Below are 18,289 nucleotides of genomic sequence, written 5' to 3'. Positions count from 1 at the left end.
AATCAGTCTCTTAAACTATGAAAAGGGACTCTAAGGACTTCCAGTGAGCATCTTTTCAAAAACAAAGATGAGTTCTGCCACCTCAACCATCCCTCAGATGTGTCTCTGATGGCTAAAACTGGAGGCAAGTAGGAAACTGGAAAGCTTGCCCCGTCCTCCCCTCTTCAGAGGCTGAGCTAATCAGAACATGGAGAAAAGAAGGATAAATGAACACTCCAACACTCTAACCAGTAGTGAATTCTGAGATCTTTTATTTGTTTCCATGTAAATAGCAATATTACTATTAACTATATTATTAATGTCAATATTAATACTCTCTGAGAGCCAGGAAAGCACTAAATACAAAATTATGGCTTAAAATAGGGGACCTGCCCAGTATACTTAAGAACAAATTATGATTTGGATTGGGATTGGAATCCCTTAAGCATTTTCTAAATAGAAAATCTCTAAGTAACAATTGATAACTGCTCTTGAAGGACTCACAAAGATGTCTGAGGGAAGATCTAAGCTTGTCCGGAAAAAAATACATTCAACATAGTAAAGGAGAAGGTTACACTCCTTGACTCATAGCAACAAGAACATAGACATTTAATATGTGCATTCACAGCTAACACTGTAAGCATAAGATTCTAAACTGTTAGATATTTAACATTCCTCTCATTCAACAGAAAGAAAAGCAAGACCCAGAAATGGGAAATGACTTTCCCAAGGTTACTTGGCTAGTTAGTGGCTAAGTCAAATTTAAAATTCTGATCTTGTGACTTTTCAATTCTCTTTCCACAAAACTCTGCCGTGTATATAGAAGGCGTAATTCTCCCTGTGAAGGACATGACTTAAAAGGACTGAGACACACAACACATATTTTTGATGGAAGGAAGGTAGAGTGAGGCTGGTGCGTAGCAGAAATATCCCTGTGTGGTTGAAGAGGCCAGCATGAGAAGAGCCGGCCAGGTGCACCCAAAGGGAGTGAGCACCTATGAGAGGGGACCATGACGTCAAGCACAAACAACGCATACGACAATTATATTTAGGCCTGGCATGTGCACTGCACATCCATGAGAAATATAGACAAAAATTCCAAACTTAAAAAATGAACCAGGCATTTTCTTAAATATTACCTATAGTCATAAACATTTACTTTGTTGGATATAACTCACTGAGTAACTGCAATTTTGCAGAACATTGTCAATAACAAAAAGTGAACTACACACACACACACACACACACACACACACACACAATCTTCTGAGTAGTGAAGCCAGATATCACTGAATATCTGTCTCGGAATGATTCTTGTAAATGTAAGTATTTAGCCCAGTGCCTGGTCCACAGTAGGCCCTCCATAGATATTTAGCTATGATTATAATTCTGTGAGTGCCCTGGCAGTCACTCAGAACTTGATTCCTCTTACCTTACATACAATTTCTTCTATTTATCATTTTATTTACCTTCCTTCATAACAGATTAAAATAGAGGGATGGGAATATAGTTGAAGATATACTTAAGAGGAAATAGAAAACAGGGGGGAAAAAAAATCCAACTGAGACCGTTTAGTGTAAGGGCGAACAGCCCTCCACCTTTCTGGAGATTCTAGAGACAATTGTAGCACAGTACAAGTCCTTGATAACACAGAATCATCCAGAAAGATTCTGTGATATGTTGTATCCTCTATTTAAAATGTCAGGGAAACATTTGCTACAATTTAAATATATATATCTCAAAAATTTATGTTTGTAAAAGTTTTGGCACAGAGAAGTTACAAATCATCTGGAAAGTTGACATGAAAAATCAGATTATCCACAGCGTCATAAGCATAACACATTATATCAAGTCAAGGGGACATTTCAACTAAACATAAGGGGATCCTATTCCATTGAAGCCCTGGCATTGGCTGATTATAGACCCTTCTAGTTTCAGTTATCAATGTGAGACTATATGTGGTCTATGGTATTTCTAGACAGAGATCATTATTTTTCATAAGGCACAATAACTTCTTAGTGCTATTTGACATTTGATATCAAATTGAATTTGATAATAAGATCACCTCATTTCTTGAAACCAGCAATGTGTATGTGTGTAAAAGACATGGAGCTGAGTGTGTATCTCAGCATAGGCAGGAGGATGAGCATGTGTTGCTTTGCCTGTCTGTGGCAAAGAATGTGTTTTCCTCCCCAGACTATTAAAATCTGTACTGACTTTTACCCTGAGATGTCCAGTTCCCTGCTATCCTGTACAGTAAAGTTAACCCTTCACAATAAGTTAGCTCACTCTCCCTGTATAGAAGAAAATCTCTCTTAAGTCACTGATTAGATTCTTCACAGCATCACATCCCCGGACAGTTCTTTGAAGGGAAATTTCTATTAACTATGTTTGGAGGCTGGGAAAGCAAAATGGTAAAGAAAAAAAGCTCGTGGTATTTCTTAGACGGCTCTCTTCAAGTCCTGATTTTTCACAAGCTGATTCTTCTTTTGAACCCCCACCAAACGAAAAAGTTTAAATTTAGGCAATATGCAAACTGAAACCAATTTAACCTTGGAGAGGCCGCTTTGGCTTCCAGGGGTTGGTTCATACCACCTTTGGCAGATTCATAATCCCACTCCTTCACTCCTTGCTCCTCTTCATTTTGATAATGCCACACACATGTCAGATTTCCAGCAAATGGTAGTCAGGTACCGTTTTCAGTGACATAAGTTTATTATGACAATTGCCTGACCAATAGAAACAATGCGTCTTGAAGAAGAGGCATCTATTTTTTCTTTCTCACAAAGGTGCCTAGTAGGCTCAAGGCAATCTTGGGGTGTGAGGGCTAGGCAATTTAGAAAATATAAGGATAAATAAGATTAAGCGGTATATAAAATAAGTTTTAAATATCCCTGAGGGGTGGGGGCGGGAGGGCCGGGATCTGCTTCTTGTCACATCCCACGTGGCTGAGCTGGGAGGCTCCTTCACTTGCAATGAAGAATCCATGTCCTGTCCACCCCCAACTTGGTGTTCATGCTGGTGCCTGGTTTTAGACGTTGCCATCAGCCCCTCAGAGGACGCAGAATTCACCAGGATTTTGATGGATAAGAATCAGTTCTCCACCATTCACATGGAAGTCATCCAGGGAGGTATTGTCAGTGGTCACATTCAAGTAGACTTTGTCTTTGTAAGTCAGAGAAGCCACCATCAAGGAGTTGACAGACCTGACCTTCTTCAGTTGGAAGAGGGGCTCCTCATCCTTCTGGTAATGAAGGCTGATGTTGACTTCCTGGGAGAAGTAGCCCTTCAGGGAGATGAGATAAAACCCATCACAGTTGATGATAACTGAGTTGTTCTGCACCTTCATGATTTCATCCTCCTTTTGTGAAGTGAGGATGAAACCCTCCTCCTTCTTATATTCTAGGAAAGATAGGGGGAAAAATGTTAATTAATTCCTAAGCATAGAATTGGGTAACAACCTTCTAGTACATCTGCAATCAGATGAAGAGAAAGTGATAGGGAGAGATTTTCAAAAATTAAAAGCAGTGAGCTGAGATCGTGCCACTGCACTCCAGCCTGGGTAACAGAGTAAGTCTCTGTCTCAAAAAAAAAAAAAAAAAAGAAAGAAAGAAAGAAAGAAAAGAAAAGAGTAAAAGCAGGAGAGCACTGTGTTTTTACCTGCGGGGTGGAAACTGCTTTACCTGTGGAATGGAAGAAGGGGCAATGCTAACACTAGTGGCCAAGAGAATCTCAGATGGGGCTGAGATTCAGGAGCTGAGAGATTACAGAAATTGTCACAAAGCACCTATGGCAGGACAGGTGGCTTCAGGGTTTCCCTAATTTTTCAGAACAGGGATGGATTGGCCACTTCAGTGCCTCCTTTCTTGCTCAGTGGATGAACTATGGGCAAAGGGTGGCAGTAGTGCCCCATGCCTTAGCCCTGCACGCTACGCATACTCTGAAGCTTGATTCAAAGCAATTGTTTTCAACTGTTGTCTTTCTGTCATCTGACCATGAAATGCAAATTTTCCACATGCCCCAGACATTGGACCCATCCACAGCAGTTACTAGCGGCCTTTGTTAGCAGTCGCTTAAGCTTAATAATGCAGCTGTGCACAGCATATCTGTGGATTCAGGGTGGCCTCTCAAAGCTGCAGGTGGAAGAGCTCAAGGGCACATACTTATTTCTCTTCTCTACCTCTTATTGCTAGTTTTTCCTGGAAGGTACTTTGGGAAGAGTCACTGCCACAGGAGAAAGAAAAGGAGGAAGAGGAGTAGGAGGCAGTGATAGATTAAGTTGTTTTGTGCAGGGCCATCCCAAGTGCAAGCCAAAAAGCCTGAACTTCTTTTATTTCCATATTAGCACTAAAATCATCCTGAATAGCCAAGTAACCACATCTTGGACACACCCTGTTCTGGTCCATGTTCCTTCGTTAAGCAAAAGAATAGGTCCCCACTGCTAGTCACAATTCAGTAATTCTTGCTTTGTACCAGTGCAGAGGGACGTACTTTGAACTGAAAATGGGGACCACTTATGGAGGGCAAGAAATACTCCGCTTCCCTCAGGCTCAGGAGAACTTAACTAAAAAATGAATATTCATGTGGAAACCACTAGGGGTTATGCTAGTGTTAATCATGGACCCAAACAATCTTCTCTCTGGAGTCAAAGTTTTTATTCTATCAAGGGCTTCCCCCAACTTTCATTAAGGTAAACTCCCAGAATACAATTAGCAGGTAATAATGTGTCTTACAGTCAGACAGACTTGTAAGAAGTAAAGCCTTAGTTTCCCTAACTAAGAAATGGAAATAATTTCTACCCAGAAGTTTCCGTGGAGGATTAAATGAGGAACATAAAGTGATTAGTACAGAGACAAACACATATTTGATGAATAATTAATCCCCTTTTCTCTTTATACACCTGTATCCCTAATGAAAATAATATGCAGGCTACAACAATTCTGGGATTTAATTGGAATTTAATTCCTTCCCTAAGGAAAAGGAGAGATCTTGTGTTCTAGAGGAAATTAAGAGACTGAAGAGAAGATTCTTTCAAAAATATGAATCAATTAAACTTCTGACAACACTTACCAGTAAATTGTACTTTGATACTTTGAATTCGAGGATACTGATGTGATACCTGAGGGAGGAAGAAAGACATATTTTTAGGAAAAAAACATGAACAAATGAAATTCGCAAGTCATATTCAAAGGAACAGCGAAGCAGAAATGAAGTAGCCTGAAAAAAAAAAAAACACTTTCCTTTTTTTTTTTTTTTTTTTTTTTGAGTCAGGGTCTCATTCTGACACCCAGACTGGAGTGCAGTGACACAATCATGGCTCACTGCAGCCTTGACCTCCCTGGGCTCAGTGATCCTCCCACCTCAGTCTGCTGAGTAGCTGGGACTATAGACACGTACCACCACACCTGATTAATTTTTGTTTTTTGGAGTTTTGGGGGTAGGGATGGAAATGGGGTTTTGCGTATTGCCCAGGCCGGTCTCAAACTCCTGACCTCAAGCAATCCTCTCACCCAACCTCCCAAAGTGCTGGAATTACAGGCGTGAGCTGCCATGCCTGGCCCTGACTTTTTCTATGAAGATTGGACCTAGACTTCCACCTGCCCCCTTGCTTTTCCATAACATCTCTTAAGATAAATTAGGACTATTGTGCTCTTTCATGCAAGCGTCTGAGATCTGTCCACATCTCTGCCAAACTCTTCTTTGGTATACTGTTTTGTCTCACTGTGCCCCAATTTCCCATTTTGGATAACACAGCACTATAGTCATAGTGTTAAGAAACCCATTCAGTTGTAGAGATTCCCTCATGGAGAATGCTGTGTTCAATCAATACATCATGGCCACAGACTCCCAGAATGCACTGGGAGTGAGTTCTGGAAGCTTCCAGCATGTTTGGTCTTTCACTTTAATGCAGGAATAAAAGCATCCTATTTTCAGCAGACAAAGGCAATAAAAACTGTCCCAATCCATCAGATCTTAATATATTTGGTGTAGCTTTTTTAAACATTGGATCTTTCTCTTCAACAGCTTACAAAACCTAACTTGAATTAAGTCAGTACTCATTGCAAAAAGAGAAGTAAAACAGTGAAGAGAGGAATCCTGATAGATAAAACGTTTATAGTACTTTTGTGGTTAAAAGAACAAAGAAGCTCAATATGGAGCCAACTCCAAGATCTCTTAAGTAAAAAAAAAGTGGGGGGATGGACAGAATTATACATAAAGTCTATTGCCATTTGTGTTAAATAATAATAATAACACCTGTATGGGCACTGTAAGAATATACAGTATATTAATGTATCTGAAAGAATACACAAGACACTAGTTGCAAATGTTGTCCCTGGAGAAAAAAATTGGAAGCCTGAGGTCAGGAGTAGGATTGACCTTTACTTTTCATGGTCTAATTTTTTTAAAAATGTTGTGCCATATGTTTGTATTACCTACTAAAAAAGAAAATAGAAAAAAATGTCTGCTGGGCACGGTGGCTCATGCCTGTAATCCCAGCACTTTGGGAGGCCAAGGTGGGCAGATCAGCTGAGATCAGGAGTTCAAGACCAGCCTGGCCAACATGGTGAAACCCTATCTCTACTAAAAAAAAAAAAAAAAATTATCTAGGCATGGTGGCACGTGCCTATAATCCCAGCTACTTGGGAAGCTGAGGCAGGAGAATCACTGAAACCTGGGAGGCACAGGTTACAGTGAGCCAAGATCGCACCACTGCACTTCAGCCTGAGCGACAGAGTGAGACTCCATCTCAAAAAAAACATCTATTATGCCTGCCAAGAACAACGGCTCTTCCCACAAGGTTATTTTGGCATGACGTCCTAATCAAAAATGAGGAGACAGATTTGTTTTCATGCCCTGGGTAGTGGAATTCCTGTTTCCCACTCTCCTGGCACACTAGCAGCTTTAGTCAAGCATATTCCACTGGCACCTGCCCACACAGACGAGGAATTCCCTACTTCTGTTATAAGCATAATCACAAGCCTTACCAAGCTAAAACCAACAGGCAGCATAAGAAGAATGCAGAGCCATTCTGAGCCCTGCCAGGAACTGGGCTGCAGGAACAATATGAGTTCAATGTGCTGAGCACATGGAGAGAGGCACTGACTTGGGTAGAAGCAGAAGTCTTTAGCTCTCCCGCTTCTGTGTACTGTTCATGGCATGATGGCTAATTAGTGTCCTTCGTGCTTAAGGGCAATGCTCTGGAAGAAAACCTGTCAGACAGCAAAGTACCCTACCACCATAGTTCCCTGGGTAAATAAATGTTTCCACTGCTCTCTGGGCTAGTTAGTGCCAGCATGAATTGCCACGTGCTAAATGTCAGAAAGAAGCCATCTGTGGAGTAGCACAACAGCACAGGCCTCAGCGTGCAGTGACAGAGTGCTAATGCCAGGCAGGCAGGCACTGTGCCAACTTAAGCAAGTTTTATAATCTCCTTAGATGGCAGTTTCTCATCTTTAAAAGTCACTAGAAGATCAGGGGCATTCCTTTCAGCACTAGCTTTCCATGATTTAGATTTTAAAAGTTGCGACTTTAATTTAATAAAAAAGAAAAAAACCTAAAGCTTCCTCATTCTCAAATTTACTTTCACTCCCTGATCTAAAAGCTCTTGTGATTTGATTATTTTGACTGACTTTGCAAAGATCTCCAAAAATATCCTGCAACTTAAGGAATGTTCCAACTTTTGAAGTGCCCTGATGAAGTAAGGGTGGTGGTGACCAAACATTCTCTGAGACCATGATGCTGACAGGCAGTGAGTGAGTAAAGCACATGTGACATCCTCCGTGTTGGAGTCTAGACTTCCAGTAGATCAACCTGGAGGAAGCTGATCTACTGAAACTCCAGACTCAGGCATCCTGTTCCTTCTCCTGAAGGTCATGTAGGGGTAGAAGTTTGCATATCCTCAGAAGTCTCTTACTAACATCGATACCATCAAGTTTAGGCAATGTTGTGAAGTAGAAGAAGATGATCCTTCCTCTTGTTCATTGGTCTTCCAACCATCTTCCCCCTCATCCTCCATACCTGATGACCTCATGCTGACTACCCCAGTACCCAGAGACACCCCCACAGTGCCCAAGTCAAAGTGCTGAAGAGCCTGGCTCCAACCTCATTGTCAAGCCTTAGTGCCACATATATCCTTTCTGTGTCTAATGTCTATCTAGCTATTTGTTCTGATCTCCTTGCACTTGGGTAGGCAGCCTGGTAGGATGGCACAAAGAGCATAGATTTTGGAGTCAGATTTAGTTCAAACTGTGACTTTTCTGGTTCTTTGAATTTGGAAAAGTTGTAGCATTTCTTAGCTTTAGCCTTTATACATGTGAAAATAAGACATAATACTGTTGGTGGAACTTTCCAGAAGATGAACCCCAAGTTTAGATAGGATAACTTAAAGCATCCAGCAGTTTGCCAGCACAGGGTACATGGTAAGCATTTTAAAAAAGTAGGCCAGGTGCAGTGGCTCACACTTGTAATCCCAGCACTTTGGGAGGCCGAGGCAGGCAGATCACATGAGATCAGGAGTTTGAGACCAGACTGGCCAACATGGCAAAAGCCCATCTCTATAAAAAATACAAAAATTAGCAAGTCGTGGTGGCATGCACCTGTAGTCTTAGCTACTGGGGAAGAATCGCTTGGACCCAGGAGACAGAGGTTGCAGTGAGCCGAGATCCCACCACTCCTCCAGTATGTCCCTCCATCTGTCTCTGCCCATTAAAATCTTACCATCTTCAAGGCCTAAATCAAATCCTTGAGTTTCAGTTTCTGTATTCCCATACAAGTATTTAAAGTCACTCATTCACACAGCAGTTTATAGAAGCTTTGTTCATAATTGTCAAAACTTGGAAGCAGCCAAAATGTCCTTCAGTAGGTGAATGGATAAATAAACTGATACAACCATACAATGGAACATTATTCAGCACTAAAAATAAATGAACTATCAAGCTGTGAAAAGACATGGAGGAATCTTAAATGCGTATTATTATACAAGAGAAGCCAATCTGAAAACAGTATGTACTGAATGACCTAACTATATGACATTCTGGAAAAAGCAAAACTATGGAGATTAAAAAGATCAGTGGGTGCCAGGGGTTAGGAGTGGGGGAGTAATAAACAGGTAGAGCACAGGGTATTTTTTAGGGTAGTGAAAGTATCCTGTATGATTCTGTAATGGTGAATACATGTCATTATATACATTTGTCAAAACCCACAGAATGTACAACACTGACAGTTAACCCCAATATTAAAAAAACACTCTATTGACTTATTATACTGCTAGTGAATACAAGTCTTATCTCCTCTACTCAAGACTACTTAGCTGTGTGACCTTGGGAAAACTGCATTCATCTTTCTGATATTGTTTCTTAATCTGTAAAATTGAGATAGTAAAAATCTGTATATCAGAGAAATGTAAAGTTTGAATGAAATAATATATGTCAGTGATCAGGATCTGGCATGGAACATTGCAAGAAGTTAATAAACATCAGCAATTATTCTTGGATGCACGTGGAAAATAATATCCATGTCATGTTCATAATTTATTCTACATAATACTACATAAACTTAATATATGACAACAGAACAAAGGAATGGATTAAAGAAAAAAACAAAGACTAACAAAGTTATCATATCAGTGCTCTGACTCTCTGTACCTCAGAGAAACAATACAAAAGAATTTGGGTTTCATGCGAAAGGCTGACAGAAAACAATCAGAAGACATTTGGTCTACCCACACACGCAGACTTAGTATTTTGTATATCAAGAAAAGCAAAATCCCCCAATCTTCTCCACATGCTCAAAGAAAACAGAAAATATCAAAGGACCAGGGGGCTTCCATCTAAGCACAGTCTATAGAATAAAGTTTCTTCCATCTGGAAGATCTGAAGAGTCCGGCCGGGCGCGGTGTCTCAAGCCTGTAATCCCAGCACTTTGGGAGGCCGAGACGGGTGGATCACGAGGTCAGGAGATCGAGACCATCCTGGCGAACACGGTGAAACCCTGTCTCTACTAAGAAATACAAAAAAAAAAAAAACTAGCCGGGCGAGGTGGCGGGCGCCTGTAGTCCCAGCTACTCGGGAGGCTGAGGCCGGAGAATGGCGTGAACCCGGGAGGCGGAGCTTGCAGTGAGCTGAGATCCGGCCACTGCACTCTAGCCTGGGCTACAGAGCGAGACTCCGTCTCAAAAAAAAAAAAAAAAAAAAAAAGATCTGAAGAGTCCACACCATACTCAAGGATGAAATGTAAATGCTCATAAGTATCCATGCCAGATTTGAAGTATATCCCTGAATTTTGAATGGTCTTCGAAGCATGGGAAAAATGCAAAAGAGGTCATATTCTAGTTGAACATTGTATTTTGCATATGAAGAAATTAAGGCTCACAGAAGTGAAGAGATTTGATGCATGCCCTTCAATTTCAGTATAATTTTTATTATACCACACAAGTACTATTTTTCTCCCATGCAAATTTGAAGCAAGAAAAACATTCTATGAAGATTTTAATATTCCATTCCTTGTGTCCACTTTAATAGCAATCTTAGAGAAAAGAAGAAGTTGCCATACAGATGATTGGCAATGACCTCATCACGAGAAAGAAAAGGGAGACCCCACACTCCAGGCTTCCTTCTTGGGTTTCAGAGCTCCCATAAGTGAAGCAAAAAAAAAAAAAAAAAAGGAACAATCAAGTACCCACTTGGCAAATATGGGCTATTTGACCAAATGACTGAATAATGTAATGTACAAGCGTCATGTCTGGTAGCAGCTGATAACGCAACAGGAAGGTTACCAGCCCACTGGTTCTTAAACTCTAAATTTGTGCATTAGAATCACTACCAAAATATGTTGTTGCTGTTGTTTTTGTTGTTGTTGTTGTTGTTTTAAGTGCAGATGGTCAGATTATTCACAAAGACTCTAATTCAAAAGGTCTGGGTAGATCCAGGAATCTTCATTTTTACAAATAACCAAGGTTCAGATTTAAAAATCACTGCCGTTAACTATGAACTTCCAAAAGTCTAAATCCAGAGAATTTATCTTCAACCACACCCTGTGCAAAAAGTATGCCTATCTGAAAGCTGGTGCTCAAGAAATTTTTTCTCTGCTGTAGGTGTTATTCAGTACTTGAATGAATAAAGTGATTGTCATATTATTTGGTAGTTTGGTTAAAAATAGTATCAGCAATTATTGAGTACTTGCTGTGCAGCAATTATTACACTCAACTCTTGAAACATGAGGGGATAGAACATATAATCCTTACTTTTGATGAACTTCTATGCCAGTTGGGAAAATTGTCCCTGTACACATAAAACCTTTAGTAAATACCTACAGGCAATGTAAGTCATAAGGTTTCAAAGAACACAAAAATCATTGTAGGCTTTGACAGCACAAGGAGGAAAGACCTGGACTTAGGCCTTGAAAGACAGAGAAGACCCAGATAAGCAAAAGATATTCTACAATTATTAATAGTAAGAAGAAAGGTCTAGAAATGAGACCATCCTTTGTGCATTCAAGAAAAAGGGCCTGGTGTGGTGGCTCACACCTGTAATCCCAGCACTTTGGGAGGTCAAACCAGGCTGATCGCTTGCACTCAGGAGTACAAGACCAGCCTGGACAACATGGTGAAACCCCATCTCTACAAAAATATCAAAAATAATTTTTAAAAAATAGCTGGACATGGTGGTACACCCCTGTGGTCCCAGCTACTTGGGAAGCTAAGGTGGGAGGATCGCTTGAGCCCAGGAGATTGAGGTGGCAGGGAGACACCATCATGTCACTGCATGACAGAGATAACTTGTCTCAAAAAACAAAAAGGAAAAGAATAAATAAAACTTTACTGAGCACTTACAACGTGCTATGCACTGTTTCAAATGTATTATCCCATTTGCTGCTCAAAATAACATTACAATGTAGAAAAAATAATGACCCATGTTTTACAGATAGGAAAATAAAAATTAGTGCTGTTAAGAACTTGCTCAGGAATAAACATGTATTCATTTGAGATCAGTTGAATCCCAAGTTCATGATAACATCCCTTCTCTTTATCCTACACTATCATAAGAGTAAAGAACACCAAAAAAAGCATTTATCTGAGGGTCCTAAATTAATCTGAATTACTTTCATCATCAATACTGAATAAGATTAAATATTAATTTTTGAATAGTTGTCAAAATACACAGATATATATCAAAATATCTAGAAATCCTCCTCTAGAAAGAGCTCCTCAACCAATGTTGCAGGGTTGTCTATGTAGTTCAGGTTGCCAAAATTATTAGCTCAGCTCTGATTAGGTAAAACTGTCATGGCAAGGAACTGCAGGCCCATGGGCAAATACAAAGTAGGCTCCTCATGCAGGTGTAACAAAGAAGAGTTAGAATTAGGTTCTTTCTTGGCCTCCTTCAGCGCTTTTAGCACTGGCTTGTCCAAGAACAAAGGTGGAAAGTGTCTGATATCTGGCATTTATTCAGTAGCCTGTGCTGTGTTCCCAAGAAAGTGACACTTGTTTCAAGAGCTCATCTTTGAAGAGTGTGTACCTCTAACTCTGACTCACTAGGATGTGGCATGGGACTGTTGACCTTAAACTCATTTGACATTTGTCCTGGTGAAGGGTATCTGTGGCAGGAGCAAATGATACTCACCACGCATGAAATCAGGAAGTGGGCCCTGCACTCACTATGTGGACCTTGCCATTCCTCGCTTGGTACAAGGCCACAATGTCAAGGTCTTGGTGGAGGGCGGCAGTGGGATGTGGGCTAGTAGAGGGTGGTGGGGAAACAGATCCGGGGTGGGGACTCCCCAGTTCACCAAACCACCACCACTGGACATGAACCTCTCCTCCCTGCACCTTGGGCTTCATGTCAACCAGAGGAGATCTGAGAGATCATGAAAGTATGACCTCACAAGCTTTCAGGATATGTCTCAAGGGGCCTCAGAAGAGGAAGGGAGAATTTTTCACACTTAGCCACCATAGTAGACTGAGAAGATAGATCCTCATCTGACAGACGTGGTCTATTCTCAGTGGAAGTAGCCCCCTTACAAAAAGATGAGCCCTGACTTCTGATCAGGGAAGTTCAGAATTCCACCTAGAGAGAGGAGTAGGAAAAATGGGAAAAACTGATTCTTTGGTGAAGGAGTTTCCCATATTCAGAAAGATTTATCCCAAAAGTTATGTTTCTTAGAGACAAAGATGTGTGGCTTTGAAAACCTTGTTGAATAAAGCGTTCATTGGGATTTAATGAACACAAAGAAAAGCTATTTTAACTACCATTCAAAGCCTTCTTTTTCTCCATGCCCAACCCTTACCATCTCTGCCAGCATATTTTCCCGGTCATCTCTCTCTTAACCTCCACCTTCCTCCCCACTATACATCCTGTGTATAGCCTCCTCTCTCTCTAACCACTTCCACTCTTCTCATCAAGTCTGCTAAGTAAAGGCTGTGAGTTTCCCCGCAGAGAAGCCTCCCTCCTCTCTGTTTCAGAGAGAGCATGAACTGTGCTTTTATTGTCCCTAATACAATTAGCAACTGACAGATTCCTGAGAGAAAAGTCCTATATTTAGGTAAACAATCAAATCAACCAAAAGCATCCATGTGACATTAAATTATGTGATTGACCTAATGCACCAACTCTTCATATCGTCAGAGGGAAGATTTTCTTATATCTTGGTTTCCCTTCCCACATACAACTGAGGAAGCACTCAAAGTACACTGACAGAGGGATTTACTAAAACATTTCTGAGAACTCCTGTCCCCACCTTAGTGATTTGTAAGTCTCTACTGTAATATCCTCAGATCAGCTTAGTCTCTAAGCAACTAGAGTAGTAGGTTTGCAAGGTACCCACTGTATTGCCATACCTCCTACCACATCTCAAACATAATGGCACTTAGTAAATAAATGTTGAACTAAGGTGGAACTTAGCCCCTCAGGACATACCTGGACCTTCATCAGCTACAAGATCACATAATATCTGACATTGGCTCTAGTCAACACTATACATTGCTCAAGATTTTAGAAATTGGCCTACTCTAGTCAGAAGGGCCATTATTAAAAAGTCAAGAAGCAACAGATGCTGGTGAGGTTGGAGAGAAAAAGGAACACTTTTACACTGCTGGTGGGAATGTAAATTAGTTCAACCATTGTGGAAGACAGTAGAAGACAGTGTGGCAATTCCCCAAAGATCTAAAAGCATAAACACCATTTGACCCAGAAATCCCATTACTGGGTATATACCCAAAGGAATATAAATCATTCTATTCTAAAGATACATGCACACATAACGTTTATTGCAGCATTATTCACAGTAACAAAGACATGGAATCAACCCAAATGCCCATCAATGACATATTGGAGAAAGAAAATGTGGTACATATACACCACGCAATGGAATACTGTGCAGCCATCAAAAGGAATAAGATCATGTCCTTGGCGGGGACATGGATGGATCTAGAAGCCATTAGCCTCAGCAAACTAACACAGGAACAGAAAAACACTGCGTGTTCTCACTTATAAGTGGGAGCTGAACAATGAGAACACATGTAGGAGAACAACACACACTGGTGCCCGTTGCAGGGGCGAGGGGAGGGAGAGCATCAGGAAAAATAGCTAATGGATGCTGGGCTTAATACCTAGGTGATGGGTTGATCTGTGCAGCAAGCCATCATGGCACACATTTACCTATGTAACAAACCTGCACATCCTGCACATGTACCCTGAAACTTAAAATAAAAGTTAAAGAAAAAAAAAAAGAAAAGAAAATCAATTGACCATAAATGTGCAGGTTTCGTTTCGGATTCTAAATTCCAAACGTTGATCTGTCTATTCTTATGCCAGTACCAAATCAAATTATATGAGAACTCTTTTCAGTCATGGTGCACATTACCAGTTGTATATTGTCATAATAAAAGTTCAACGTAGAGAAGAGAAAAAAAAGAAATTGGTCCATTCATCCTCGAATACAAAGATAGTAGCAGAATCATTGCAGTCAATCTCTTTATTCGAAATCACTCATTCCCTTTTCTAATTTGCTATATAACAAGGAGGGAATATTGTCTTGAGAAGGCAACCTGGTAGAGTGAACAAGACATCACACTGGGACTAGGCACACCTGGGTTCTTCGCTTGACTGTTCTTTCCCTTCCTCAGCTTCTAATATTCTCATTTCAATGTCTAAATTCAATTTAGATCATTGGAATAAACTGTCTAATGAAAAATTTCCATTTCAAAGATTAGGCGAATCACAATATTCAAAAGTGAGGCAGATTTCAAAGGATTGCGTGATAAGAAGACCTTCTGAACAGAAGATCACTTTCAACACAATAGACCCCTCTGCTGTAACAAAAGCAGCAGGCCTCTTTTTCCCCAAGTGGCTCCCTCTGATAGTAAATGAGCAACTAAGATTATTCCTGTACTAGAATGGCGTAAACCCGGGAGGCGGAGCTTGCGGTGAGCCGAGATCGTGCCGCTAAACTCCAGCCTGGGCGACAGAGCAAGACTCTATCTCAAAAAACAAACAAAAAGGTTATTCCTGTACTATGCTTATTACCCGAGTGATGAAATAATCTGTACCCCAAACCCCTATGACACACAGTTTACCTATATAACAAGCTTGCACATGTACCCCTGAACCTAAACTAAAAGTTAAAAAAAGATGATCCCTAGTGTTGTACATGCAGTGAAGCTCTTCACCTCATCTGTGGGAGGCTAAATAATCCTCAACCTATGCTCTGATACAAACTGAGACTGGTGAATGGTAACATCATCACAGAATAGCAGTGGGATGAGGATTATGGTGGTGACAACGATGACCATGTCATTTTAAATGAAACCCTTCCTGTTAATTAATGGAAGTGAAACCAAGTACCTAATGCAAAAAACAAGTATGCTCACTTTATAATCCCAATCGATATACTAGGTATTAAAGCTGGCAGGCAGCTTTCTGTGAAACTTCTTACTGAAGAACCGTACCCTCCTTGGTTATCCAGTGCTTATCATATGCTATTGCTTGTTTAGCTACCTTGTTTTCCTACCGGGTTGCAAAATCTGGGAGAGCAGGGAAGACCATGTCTATTTTGCTCACCTTTGTGTCCTCAGTGCCTGACAGGTAACTGATGCTCCATAAACATTGCTGAATAAGTAAATGAATAAGTGCTTTATAGTAGTTTGAATAGTGCCCCTCCAAAATTCATGTCCATGTGCAACCTCAGAATGTGACTTTATTTGGAAATAGGGTCTTTGTAGATGTAATTAGTTAAGTTAACATGAGGTCAACTGGATTAGGGTAGGCCCTAAATCCAATATGACTGGTGTCCTTGAAGAAAAGGAGAAGACACACAAGATACACATTTGAAAGAAGGCCATGTGAATATAGAGGCAGAGCTCGGAGCAATACAGCTACAAACCAAAGAACACTGAGGATTGCTGGGAGCCACCAGAAGCCAGAAAGAAGCAAGGAAGGATTCTTCTCTAGAGACTTCAGAGGAGCATGGCATTCCGACACCTGAATTTCACATTTCTGTTCTCCGGTACTGTGAGAGACTAAATTTCTGTTGTTATAATTTACCCAGTTTGCAGTAATTTGTTCCAATAGTCCTAAGAAACTACTTCATGGTTGAAGTTTTTATAGAGTGTGCAAAACTGTATTTTTATAGAGTGTGCAAAACTGTAAAATACATGTTTTACAACTTATTTTATAACTCATTAAGATGCTTTCCTTTGATGCATGTTTTGAGTTCTTTATAATTTTTGTAATATTGTCATTCCATCCTGATCTTTGACACTGTTTCACTGGCTTTCTAGGATGAAGGTCTGGCTGCCTGCTGGGGAGCCCAGCCCTGAGGGTACACCACTTAAACTCACCGAAGCCCTCACTTCCCTACCTGTTCAATATAGTACTTTGGGAATGAAAGCTCTCTAACCACAAGTTCTTATTAAATTAGTGTAAGAAGAATTAAAGTTCGGGTCTGCTTGTCCATCTTTCTGTCCAAATTATAACAACAGAAATTTAGTCTCTCACAGTACCGGAGTGTTCTTAAATAGCATTTGCATGTTATCAAGCTAGGCAAACTTATAAAAATTAAGGTGCATTTCAGAATGAAAAGTCTACTGAAAAAAAAAATTTAGTTATGCCTGTAATATTCCCCAATGCTTCTAATTTAGCGAACCAGATGATATGCCTCTTATAAATCTAATTCCCTGCCTTATTTGGTAGCCAAGTCATTGGAGAATTGGATGAAATATATCAAAATGAGAAGAAATGGAAATAGCCTAAGCCATGTGCTCTAAGTAGGTAATTTTAGATCTCTGAACCACATGCAAACAGATACTGAACCTAATCATACTTCATAACCTCATAAATTCTCCCCTTCATTCTTCTTTTGTTCTCTAATTCACCCATGAGCTCTTAATTAGAAATCTATGTTTAAAAATAATAGGACTCTTCCAAGGTGGATTTTTTTAATCCTAAAAATTACACTGGGGAAATCAAGGTTCATGAAGTTATGGTTAACCTTAACTATGATATGCTTTCTGAGATTTGAGTTACAGTGTGTGTATGTGTGCACACACATACTACAAAGTCAACATTTTAGTAGCAGTATGTTTATGGAAGCATGTTCGTGAATAATGATAATAATAATCTTAGCATTTACAAAGCTGTGTATCAATTAATCCTCACCACAACCAAATTCCAGTCTTGGAAATGATTAAACTGATGCCCAGGGAATTTCAAGAAATTTACTTGGGGTCAAGAGGTGAAAGCCTGGACTGAAAAAGTCTGGTTCCTGGCCCAGGGCACTCCCTTTATACTTCAACAACTCCTCCAAAATCTGAGGTGATGTCTTATCGTTTTGTATAAGCAAATGTTTTAATGCCTTTGTTTGAAAGATTGGTTATCAAAAGCATGGGTGACTACAAACGAAATATACAAAGCATAGGATGCTGGAAAATTCAGTTTCCATCCAACTCTACCATGTATTTCATTAGTGACTATGGAGACATAAACCTTGCCACTTATAACTCAGCTAGGTTATTTTTCCCTCGTTAAATAGTAACAACAACACTGTATGTAGCTCCTCTAACCCAAATGATGCAAAAGGATTAACTTTCGTTTTCCATGAATGGAGAATCCCTGAAGTGGGAGAAGCTGCCATTTGAGAGGGAAGTAATTGGTATATATATTTTAAAAAAAAAAAAAAGAAGAAGAAGAAGAAGAAGAAGAAGAAGTGGAAGGCCAAGGTGGCCAGCCCCTAAACAAGGCTGGGTCTACTCAGTACTAGTAACCAGCAACTGAGGTCAGAGAAGAGGAACAGAGAGATTGTATCCCTAGATCTATAC

General features: G+C 40.2%; 1 protein-coding gene across 3 annotated transcripts in view; it reads right to left on the bottom strand.

Annotated features, from left to right (window-relative positions):
* Window positions 1–231: 231 nt before the first annotated feature.
* The window catches only part of TNFSF4 (TNF superfamily member 4), a 28,029-nt gene continuing 9,971 nt past the window's right edge, over window positions 232–18,289 (bottom strand). For 2 of the 3 annotated variants that reach the window (XM_025404778.1, XM_025404796.1), the window contains exons 2-3: window positions 5,050–5,098; window positions 232–3,381 (exon numbers count right to left, since the gene is read on the bottom strand). In XM_025404778.1, coding sequence (XP_025260563.1) covers window positions 3,032–3,381; window positions 5,050–5,098 — 399 coding nt within the window. In that variant the 3' untranslated portion in view covers window positions 232–3,031. The remainder of the gene's footprint in view (window positions 3,382–5,049; window positions 5,099–18,289) is intronic. The other variant, XM_025404787.1, reaches the window with a different exon arrangement.

This window comes from Theropithecus gelada, chromosome 1, assembly GCF_003255815.1.
Source record: "Theropithecus gelada isolate Dixy chromosome 1, Tgel_1.0, whole genome shotgun sequence".
Taxonomy (NCBI): domain Eukaryota; kingdom Metazoa; phylum Chordata; class Mammalia; order Primates; family Cercopithecidae; genus Theropithecus; species Theropithecus gelada.
Note: the sequence above shows the minus strand (reverse complement) of the source record. Positions and strands in the feature narration are given on the sequence as shown.